An 11,696-nucleotide genomic window follows, 5' to 3' on the forward strand; every position below is an offset into this window, starting at 1 on the left:
ATGAATGTGGAATAACCCATGTCCCTTCAATGGCTACTGACGAAGGTAACACTCTACCACTTTCGGACGTCATACAATCTTCAGTCCGACTTGATATCGTCCAAGAAGTTGTTACTAATATGTCAAAAAATAGTCGACAACCTTACGCCGTCCCTTCACATGTTCTTGGCTGAGATTACTGTGTCGTAAGCGTACCTGAGATTCCTCTCGTCGTTAACAATTCTGCAACAGGAGTTGAAAACACATATGCTGCGATTAGAGTTTTGAAACAAATCGGTGCGTATCCTGATGCTGAGAAATATAAGTTAGAAGACGAAGAACACAGGAAGAAAGTTGAATCAAGGAATGTTCTTTTGAATTATACTTATAACATGAGGAATACAATTAAGGAGGAGAAGATTGATTTTAAACTTGGAGCAGATAATAAGAAGGAATTTGAAGCTACCATTGAAGAAGCAATTCAGTGGTTGGATTGTAATCAGTTAATGGAAGCCGATGAATTGATAATACGATGACGGAGATTTATTTAGAAAACGATATTTGGCGAGGGCTTATTACAAACTATGTTGGTGGAATCCTTAGTGAATACAAAATCGACCCTCAGCTTCCACACATAGATTTGTCAACTTTGGTTCGTCGACAGTATGATGTATTCACTCGGAGCTTTCATAAGTTGACATATTATGATAGAATTTTATTCTATAAACTTCATGAAGATGAACGTGGGAAGGAAGATTTTGAGTGTCATAACAACACTACACGTTTCAACCTCGATAACTTAATTGAAGTTGGTTAAGTTTCTACTTTGGCTCTTGACGAGAAATTTTGGAAATTAGCTACAATTACTCTTACTTCCGATTTACTCGTATTACATATCACTTTCTTGCAAATTATTAAGTGGTTACGTCTACCGTGGGAAGATGGCGAGATGATTGTTCTTGATTCCCTAACGTTAATATTGCGAGAATCAGTGACATATGAGATTGGGATTAAAGTTGGTGATTTCTGGCAAATTGGTATCCTTCAGATTCAATGCAAAATTCGTTCAAAATGGGAATTACGGATCGCCATGGCAGAATTCATCGTATACGGGTGGATCATATTGTTTTCTTCATCAAAACGGTTCGGGACGAACCTTCTGGGGAACGGGGAGCTGATGCAGGCGCATAACGCGTGGATCCACGTTCACGCGTGCCCACGACCCGGTCGCCTACATTAGTGGTCCTAGTTAGTTTAGTATTAGGAAATTATCTTATTTTGGTATTTCTATTATTTACAAATTCTCATGTTTTAAGTATCTTTAATATTTAGGAATCCTAGTTTGAGTCTATTTAGGAAAGTCTATTATCCTATAAAAGGAGGTCTAGTCTATTTTGATATTTACATTGAAGAGAAAAACCATTGAATTTAATTAAATTTTAGTTTATTTATCGTTTTCTTTACCGTTCTTCGTTTATTTTATTGTTCTTATTTTAATTCTGCTGCGTCTACATCATATAGGTATGCTACTTAGAGACAGTTTCTCTCTCTTATGTTTCATATGGTTGTCCTTCTACGAGTCCTAAAGTTTTCAGTGAGACAACTAAAGATAAAAGTACTAGAAAGTTCAATCTTTTCATTTTTTTAAGGTCATTTGTTAAGTGGAAGTCAAAACAAATCCATTTGGCTCGGTTTGGTTCGGCCTAGAAAGTCTTCAATTCAAACCGTCCGGTCTTGTTCCACCCATTTTTACTCATCCCTGTTTTAAAGAAGTGAGAGCATAAAAGCTAACAAGGAGTTCATTTTACATACAGTAATGTTCACTTCTACTGCTAGTATATGTATGTGTTTGTATATACCCATTCCAAAAATGTAGAAAATGTTGAAATCTAAAATCTCATCCTAGTCATAACAGCGAAAGCAATATGAAACATTATGAAGGTTCTCTCTCAAAATTTAGTGGAATCGTCGGTATCTATGAAGCAGTAAGATATGTATCTCAGATTATGTATCTTAAATCTCAACCTACTTGAATATTGATGTCACACTGTCTCTCTCTAAAAGAACTGATCAGTAAAAGGCTGTTGTATATACTAGATTTCAAGTTCGCAGATTGATTATGCAGCTGTTGAAGTTTCCAATGATCCTGCAACTTGTGCTTTGGCTTGAGTGGTCCTGACATAAGTGAGAGAACGGTTGCGAATCTTCCCATCCAAATATGCACCACCTTGCTGAACAGGAGGCAGCGAAGCTTCTGACCCGCCTCCTTGGGCAGAGTTAGTAATTGTTTGGTCTCGTCGCCATTGTAAATGAGAACTACGATGTGGTCTTTGGAGGTTGACCCTTTTTCTGAGTTGTGGATACCATGATTGTGCCCGAACTCCCACCATCTGGGCCGGCGCTGGAGTTGTCAGTGTGACTTCTGCCTTTCTCATAACCTGGATAACAAAATAATATGAGAGACAGAGTTCAAAAATGTGACGGAGTTCATAGAAATAAGAAATCGTTTAATTCCATTTCCAGGTTATGGGAACAGTTTTTACTTTTTAGTACCAATAAATTAGGAAATTTTCTGGACACATGATAAAAGTAAAGAGGATTAAGCTTTTCTTAGAACTACCACTTCTGAATTCTGATTCTGCCTCAATAATTCATTCAGTAGAGTCAATAAACTTGCAATTACGAGATTCAGTTTCTATATTTTCCTTTCTACAAGCATGGAAATGTCCTATCAGAAAGAAAACAAAGAATAAATGGAGAAAGATCTGTCCATCCGATTTTCAGCGGACCGGCACAGGTCCAAAAATTACAAAATCTCGAACTATACCATGTTGGAACAGAAAGACTACTCATTTTTGTGAACTTCGAATTTATTATGAAAATAAGCAAAAGAAACTAGTTCTGACCTTTACAGTTCTGGACCAAAATGAGCTTCCACTGAATGCAATTGCGTTTTCAACAGACTCTGTGCTGGCAAAGGTAATATATGCAGACCTAAAATCACAGCACCAGATGGGTATTACTGACTAGTTTCAAACTTGAGGAAAGAAAGAACGTAAAATTGGACAAGATAAATTATTTGGAAGAAATTAAATAAAACTAATACCCTTTTGGTTGATCGGTTATCGGGTCACTGAGTATGATTACTTTTTCGATCACCCCACACTTGGCAAAATGCAACGCCAAGGCTTCTTTAGTTGCATTAAAATGAACCTACAATTTCGATAGAGCAAAAAACCCAGGATTAGAATTATCAGTGATAAATACTGAAATTTGACCACCATCCTATGAGTTTGAAGTTTAAACTCATGGGAAAAAAATTCTCAGAGAAGGATCGGCATTATTCGTATAAATAGAATTATGGAATACAAAGATGTTTGGTCGAATTTACATTTGTCACGAGTACAGTTCTCGACTCGTTATCTTCTTCTGATTGATTCAGAGCACCTGCAAAAGTACAAGTGAATAAATTTCTTGCACAGCACCATACTTTTGCAGATATACGGGAACCATAGACCATAAGTTTCAGCTTAGATAGGTTTTGCTCTAGAAACCGCACAGAGCGAAATCCAGAGCATGTTCAGAGTACCCAAGAAGTAGGGAAGATCAAAACTTCGCGAAAGTTCAAATTTGATCTTCAGGAATGTGAAAGCAGAAGAATAAAGAAAAAATTTCATGGAAGTTTGCCCTTAAATACTCGGAACATTGAAAAGGGCAAGTACCATCTTTATTAGTGTATAAACCATTGCTTCCAAAAATACTGGTAATCACATAAATCAGTTTTCTCAGGCACAAGAAAACAAAATAATACTCTATTTTTTTCCTGTCGATAATTGAAATTCTGTGAGTTAGTACAATCGTTACTACCTCAGAAACGTGGAAAGTTCGAAAATACGAATATAAATTGCAGATTGAGAAAAGAAACTAGAGAGCTTGGTCCTATATTTAAATGGAACCAGTACAAATCAGAAGATGGGAGCAAAGAATTCATTTAAGTGTCACAAGCATTACCAGTACTCGACAAAGAACTTATTTGACCTTGATTGGTCATATGTACTTGTTTCCTACAAATATCAGAAGCCTTTGTTTCTGTTTGATGTGATTTAAGTTCACTATCTTGCGCTTCCTGCATAAGAAAGCTTGGTTAATAAACGAAAATTGAACCAGTAAATAAACTCGTCTGATACAGAAATTAATGGCATAGGGATTCTCATGCAAGTCCATTTGATAAGAAGCATGAAACAATTTAAAAAAAAAAATCAAATTGCAAAATTTCAATTAACTTTGGAGATAAGTGGTTCCTTACAGATTTTGTAGGCTTGACATTGGCATCTATACCCTCTTCATAACCAATAGAGACTGATGTAGCTCCCGAAACCAATGTCCTCTTAGGAGGAATTTGCGAGAAGTTTTCGGTCAGCTTTCTGTTAGACACTTCATTAGCTTTTGTCTTGGCAGCGATCTCTGGAGTTTTGAATTCATTAATGTCTGACTTTTTAAGCTCAGATATAGCGCTGCTCAAAATCTTAGAGCAACTATACTTAAGAGAATGCAATTTCGCGAACTCTTTAGAAGGTTCCTTAAATCGGATGTGCTTGTAACTTCTGTCATCAAAAGAAACTGACTCATTAGCAGCAGTAGGACAAATCTCAGTGAGCTGCCTCTTCCTGGTAGCAGTATTAGCATCATTAGGTAAGCATGTTATATTAGGATTCTCTTCAAGTTGTTTCCTTGTGCCATGATCATATATGTCCATGTCATTCTGACTTGTGTTGTCCTGAAATGGCTTCCCTAATCTGTCCCAGACATTCCCTCGCGGCCTGGCAACATTCTCCTTTGATACAGAATCAACAACTCTTACAGGAGACCTTCGAGCAACCTTAGTCGCAGCTTGGAACCTTGAATGGGGTTTATCTGCATGAATTAATTGTCCAGTGTCTAAGTATCTAAGTCCCTGACTACAAACACACACGTATATGTACTTCGGCCAAAATGCAGCAGCCAGGTGCATACAAATAAATGCTTTCATGATGCTTATTAGCCATATCGAAACTAAATCTCTAGAGAGACACCTTAAGAAATAGAACAAGAAACAAGATATTTCATTTATAATTGAAGCTGCAAGTAAATTTGAATAGGATTCATGATGCCAACAACAAATGTAAGAACAAGGCAAAACGATTATGAGGTATAATATTTCATTATTAGAACGCAATAAATCTATACATGTGCGCAACAATTTGTAGTCTTTGTGCATACTATACAGAAACACCAATAGCACCTGTGGTCACGGACTGTAACCTTCTCGTAAATAGTTCTTTCTTTGATGAATACTGAAGTCGATGGAGCAACTCATTATCGTTGACATTGCAAACCTGCTCAACGGTGCCCATTTACCAAAGTTAGATGAGGAGTTTCTGTTGAGACTAATTACAAAAACCTGAAGGAGAAAAGGCTTAGCTCCTCCACCTTGTTCTCCAAAGTTCGCATGCTTTGTTTAACACCAGAAGAATTTCCAGATCCTTTCTCTTTAAAAGAATCGGACTTCAAACTTTCTGGGTGACTAATCTCAGCAGTTGCAGAATTTTTTGGGATTTCCACTTTATGTAATTGTGTATATAAATCCTTGGAATTTAGAAGCCTTGCGGAAGGACCAGGCTTCATCAGCTGGCAGCTCATTCCACCATGAGACTACAAATAATAACATATCTCAAACTTCACCGAAAGGTTAAAGGAAAAGTAGCCCTAGTGTATGAAAAACAAGAACTACTTACCAGAATGTTAGCATCATTTTGGACGCCATAATTCGTAAGGTCCTTCAACATGCAACTCCTCTGCTCATTGGCTACATCATCACAAGCACTTCTAACAATGGCATCTTTAAGATTAGTCAAGTCACCATGCATATGTGATTGCAGTGAAGCTTTTAATAGCACACCCCAAAGCCTATACGACAACACAAATATATAATAAAAGTTTGGAAAGAAACGCTACTGAGTTCAAATTACTGGTTACAGTCACTCGTTATGTATCAAAACTACGATAGCTTTTGTCAGAAATGAAAGAACAATCAACAAAGTAAGAAGCAGAATACCATGACACAAATTGTCCACTCCTTTCTCCAAGAAAAGCCTCCAAATCATCTCTTGCTTGATACTGGTTCTTTCCATTGCAAACGAGTATCAAAATGTACTCCTAGAGATAGAAATAAATGCAAAAGCATTCAAAAATGAAGCATTATGACAAAAAAAGAAGCATTCCCAGCACAAAACAGCAAGGACAAAAAGGTCAAATACCATAAAATCAGTACATCCAAGTATAAGTCTATACGAGGTGCACCCTTTGATTGGTTGCTAGGCGGCTTAGGCCACAGGAGATTCTGGACAGGTACAGATTATTTTAAATTTGATCAGGCATCAATAACCTGAAGCAGTATTTTTACTAATAATATATTTTGAATAGTTTATTAAAAGTGTTAAGAGTTTCAACTATGAATTTAGAGAATTCGGCTAGAGGTTTAGGTTAATTTGAAAAAATGTACACGTCGGTCGAAGCTTCCACTGTGTTTATATAGTTCTACCAAATCAGTTCGTGACCGAGTTACATGGCATCTAAGCAGTGTCTGGAAGAGATTCTTCAAGAAATCCAAAAATGTTTTCAAATTAATGCATGAAGAAACCAATGCAAAGCACAAGCAAGTCAAGCAAAAGCTCGTGCAACAGATGGCAGGTACAGCTTAGAAACTGTAAGAGTTAAGAATGGTTGATCACAGGGCACAAGTTTCAACAACATGAGCAGATTTGGCAGGTAAAACACAAAAATTGACAGCAATAACAGCCAGTTTGGCAGCAGAACCCACCTCAGAAGCAGCCAAACTAGGCTCTTCAGCTCGCATTAACCCCCACCTGCACCGTTAAATTTGAACCCCTAGAGATGTGAACCTACCTACCCTCTACAGTCTACCTGACATCTAAATCATTCCCCAACCTAATTGAGTGCTACCAAGCGATCCCACTAAAGGTATAAAAAACACAGTCAAGCAGGAAATGACTTAGCCATCTGGTGTGTGTGTGGAGCGGGTTTTTAACTTAGATATCACTATCATGGAATTTTCTTGGAGTGAATTCCTTCTTGGCACTGATAAAGTTGACATGAGTGTTCCTTAATGTCTCGCGAATTTGATAACACGGGCATTCAACCATATATTGTAGATACAACAACAAAGTTCAATGACAAAACTCTTTTAGAAGGGGAAATGATGGGAACTGAACTCTAATAGGGCATTTGTCTTGGAGCTAGCAGCTGCATTAGAGATGAGCTCTTTGACACGTAAAGATCAAGTTCCACATTATATCTTGATGTTGAAACTGAATATAAAAATTTGATAATACTAATAGAAAAGTATTGGCAATAAGAGTCCAGAACTTCTATTGAAGAGGGTAAACCAAATAGTTTGTACATACAAGTCATGAAAAACAAACACTATTGCAGTTATTAAGTGACGATACTTATAAGGTAAGAATACTTAGAAAATGCACGCAGAGGAAACAAAAATCATCTAACTCTAATGGAGAACGGAAACCCCAACTCCTGTGGAAGCACTAGAATTCATACTGAAGTTTGTTCTTGGATTAAAATGACGCAAACAGAAATTATTCAGAAAGATAAACATGGATACAGTCAGAAAAAAGAAAGATAAACAAAATGAGAGGAAGGAGGACAATTACAGCAAAAACATCGTCGGTGTAGTCTCCAGTGAAGTGGAGGAGCTTGTCGGAGATGGTGGATTTGATTTCGGAAGCTAAGGATGACTTTCTATCCATCTTGAAGGATCTAGGGTTTTCGTAGAAGATATTCTCAGTCGCCATTATTAAACGGATTTCCTCAGGTCGAGCGAGCAAGCAGCGTACTGAAGAAACGAAATATCGTGACTGAAAGAGAGAGAGAGAGAGATAGGGGAATTGTTGTCTATTTCCTTGGGATATAATGACGTGGGGCTGAAGCAAAATGTTTTACGGGGTTAATTCCATTTTGGTCCCCTAAAGATGACCAACTCACTAAAATGGCCCCCTAAAGATGACCAGCTTCTAATATGGTCCCTTTTTTTTATCTTTTTTGTGAGAGATTTTATAGGCAATGCCCAAAGTTGTTAAAGACAATCTCGCTAAAGGCACGTCCTAATTTGGTTAGAGGCAATGTGTAGGAGGCAATGCCTCCGACCTAACAATATAATTGACGCAATTAGGTCAATCGTTAAGTAAAAAACCTCTCCCTCCATAATCTGAAAAAAAAAAAATCTCTTTTTCTTCACAACGATCTTCTTCATCACTTTCATCTTCTTCTTCGTCTTCAAATCTTTCTATCTCTCTCTCCCTTTCCCTTTATGTCTAAATCTGCATATATACCTACTTGACCTCCTCTCCATCTCTCTCACATGTTAGCTGTCCATAAAATCCTAGATTGTCAATAAAACCTTAGAATTTGAGGGATCGAAATTTTATTTAAAATCTCGGTTCCAAAACTTCATTTTTTTTCTTGCTTTCTTTTATATTTTGGTTTATCTATTAGATTTGTCTATATTTATGCCCTCTATGTTTCTAGGTTTTTTTACGACTATCAGACACTTTCTGTATATTATACTCTGGTTCCTGGGTGTATGTTCTTCAATCAAAGCAATTTGAGACACTTATTGTATTTAAGGATAGAGAAAAGGAGTGGTATGTTGATAGATGAAATTTTAGTTACTCTTCAAGATAGGGTATTAAGTATTAACTATTATGGTTAAGAATACATCCTCAACCAAAGAAATCCAAAACAATTCACATTCAAATTGGTACAATCTGATTCTTTTGGATTCACAAATCTAACGACTATGAGTTGGGAATAATGATGTTGAAGAGAGAGAGAAAAAGAAACAGGGGCGAAGATAACCCTTAAATATGGCATTGCCCACTCACAATTGACCAAGTCAAGCTTGCAAAATATATTGCCTTTAATAACTTAGGGCATTGCCTATAAGATCTCCCTTTTGAGAAATAAGAAAAATCATCCAGGGTGCAAAGACTTTATAAAAGACTGGTCAACTTTAGTTGACCAATATATTTTTCAATTGTTACGGGAAATAAAATTGGTGGATTCTGTGGGGGCATAAAGAAAAATCTCTCAAGAATAAAGACTTGATCAATCTTGATTGACTTAGGGGGCATATTTACTTTTTTAACCTAAACAGAAATCTGATTATTTGTTAGCCCTCTTAGTCTTCATCTTCATCTTCACCTCACCTTCGAACACAAATCCCGACCACTACCACCACCACAATTTCTGGCCACCTACACCACTACCGTGAAATGCTTTAGCCACCTTGAAGGAGATGTTCTTCGACCAAAGATGTAATGCGAGCAATTTGTCGGACATGACAATTGATGAACAAGATCATCAAGTCCGGAAGATTTAGGGATCGTAGTGTTTAGCTAGAAACCAACTACGATCGTCGAATCACAAGGTGATTCGCTACTAACTTCGATCGGATCCTACATCGTGTTACACCAAAGAATGTTGATTTGCTCGGATGATATGACTGGAGGGATGAGACATATAATCATGGGTGGGACCCATAAATATGTCCAAAAGGCCTGACGGAAGTTTGGGCAAAGATATTACGAAAGGCCCGAATAAAGGGAATTTGGGTCGGCACCTAAGAGGGCTTTTTGGGCCCATAATAGGGGTCGGCCATGCTTGGCCGACCAGCCTAAGTGGACCGGACAGATTTTTCCTTTTAGGGCATATCTTGGTCGACCAGATTGAGGGAAAATAGAAACTAGTCTCTATTTTCGTGTGTTTTCTTAATCTTATTCAAATGGGGCTTTTAGAAAACCTAATTAGAGTATGCCTCTAACTTAGGATTCCATATAATGTCTCTTAATATTTGAAAAAGGGGTGGAGGATTCTCAAGGAGCTCTCTTATTCTACAACATCAAGTAGAGTAAGTAAAAGAGAATTAGTCCCAACTATCTATTTAGTCAAAGAAGAAGTATTCTTCATCAAACCACCATTAGAGTTCAACTAACAACAAGGTGGGAGATCAAGTTGATCATTCGGGTGTCTCAAGTAGAGGAGCTACAATTGGAGCTCTTGCTCTTCGTATCGATTGGAAAGTTTCGAGGGAAAATTTAGCAATTAAGGTAATCTCTAAATCAAACTAACTCAGTTACGATTATTAGCTTATGCATGAGATCCTGGGGATACTTGTGTTAGGCATTAGATGTTCGAGATTCCGCTACCAATACTAGGAGACACGATAACCCAACACACCTTACTACTGCTATGTTACCCTTTAGCTTCTTCGTGTTCATTTTCACACTTGGGGATCTTTTAAAGGGTCCTTGGATTCACCATTCACGGGTCATGTTCCTAATCTGAGCCACATTATTAATACGGAGATTGACACCACCAATGCCTTAGGGTTTCATTTAGAGACCCATGAATGATTTTTCATCAACCACCTTGCATCAAAAAAATATAATCTACTTACTGTTAGATTATTCTTTGTAGGGTTTATGTTTCCAATATACAATATGATTCTTATTTCCTTTTTAATTATCATCAATTACATACAATTTTAGGAAGAAGATCAGAGGAGAGACCGTGAAAGAACCACATACAAGATGAGGGTTTCAGAAGCAACATATTAAATCTAGGTCAACTGAGAAAATCCCACTTTAGTTTATGTAAAATTAACAAAACCCATACTTGTAAATTCATCAAAACATCAATTTTTTTCTGGAGTTTAAAACAAACAATTCAAATGGAAGGCAATGCAGATGGAAGGCAATGCAGATGGAAGAGAATTATACCCGGTAGTGAGATGAAGAAAATTAGGTATGAAATAATAATATAGAAGAAGGATGGAGGGAGGGAGAGACAAAAAGAGAGTGATGGTGGCCAGAATTGAATTGAAGAAGAAGAAGAAGAATAAGAAGAAGAAGAAGAAGAAGAAGAAGAAACCCTATTACAAGATAGGAGTCGGATTTCATCACTAATCTCTTGCCATCTAGGAAACAACGTTGTGAATCCTAACCCTCACTTAAATTAATATTTGGATTAGACATTGGCCCTTGGGTATCGAGCTTATAGGACCTTCGCAAACAACTCAAGAACTCAATTATTATTTGGGAATTCCTATGTAAAGGCAACGAGTTTAGCGTATAATTCTTTTCCACGACCGCCTCGAGAAGAGGAAACGTGCCAAGGGTAGTACGGTTATCCCAGCTTTCGTCGCTGACTGTTTCTCGGAGAATTACTTGACGACACTTTGACAGAGTAACCCTCATAAGAATCATAGTTCAAGTTTTTGTACGAAGTAGGAGTTCTCTAGACTTTTAAGTGAAATTGACCAGTTTGTCTGTCATCTAGCTTTTGTTTAGGCTGTTTGGTTGAGTCAGCTTGATTGTGGTTGTTTTCCTTCCATCTAAGATCTTCGTAGTGCTTCCTCTATTTTCAAAAAAACAAAACAGATGGATAGATTGTGGTCCCAACATAATGACAGACGGGATGACAGTTATTCAAATATACCATAGTGGTACTTAGAAAATGGTCAAAATAGTGTTCATCAACCTAGATATAATTTGTATAATGATGATAATAGGGATTATTATCAACCTCGAGAAGGTTATGGGCCATATTATAGATATCTTGATATATCATCTTACATGCATTAT

The 11,696-nt window shown here is 37.2% G+C and overlaps 1 protein-coding gene across 1 annotated transcript; it reads right to left on the reverse strand.

The window, feature by feature from the left end:
* Positions 1–1,741: 1,741 nt before the first annotated feature.
* Positions 1,742–8,080, reverse strand: LOC147531800 (RNA binding (RRM/RBD/RNP motifs) family protein). Its single transcript, XM_086650608.1, has 11 exons — positions 7,707–8,080; positions 6,074–6,174; positions 5,754–5,925; positions 5,449–5,670; positions 5,261–5,354; positions 4,286–4,893; positions 3,991–4,105; positions 3,371–3,426; positions 3,086–3,192; positions 2,886–2,973; positions 1,742–2,417 (listed from the first exon to the last, which is right to left on the reverse strand). The coding sequence occupies exons 1-11, from the start codon at positions 7,845–7,847 to the stop codon at positions 2,097–2,099; spliced, it is 2,025 nt and encodes a 674-aa protein (XP_086506734.1). The 5' UTR covers positions 7,848–8,080; the 3' UTR covers positions 1,742–2,096.
* Positions 8,081–11,696: the final 3,616 nt, after the last annotated feature.

The sequence above is a fragment of the Eschscholzia californica genome, unplaced genomic scaffold, assembly GCF_041429995.1.
Source record: "Eschscholzia californica isolate CP2 unplaced genomic scaffold, dmEscCali1.0.p SCAF_6, whole genome shotgun sequence".
Classification (NCBI taxonomy): domain Eukaryota; kingdom Viridiplantae; phylum Streptophyta; class Magnoliopsida; order Ranunculales; family Papaveraceae; genus Eschscholzia; species Eschscholzia californica.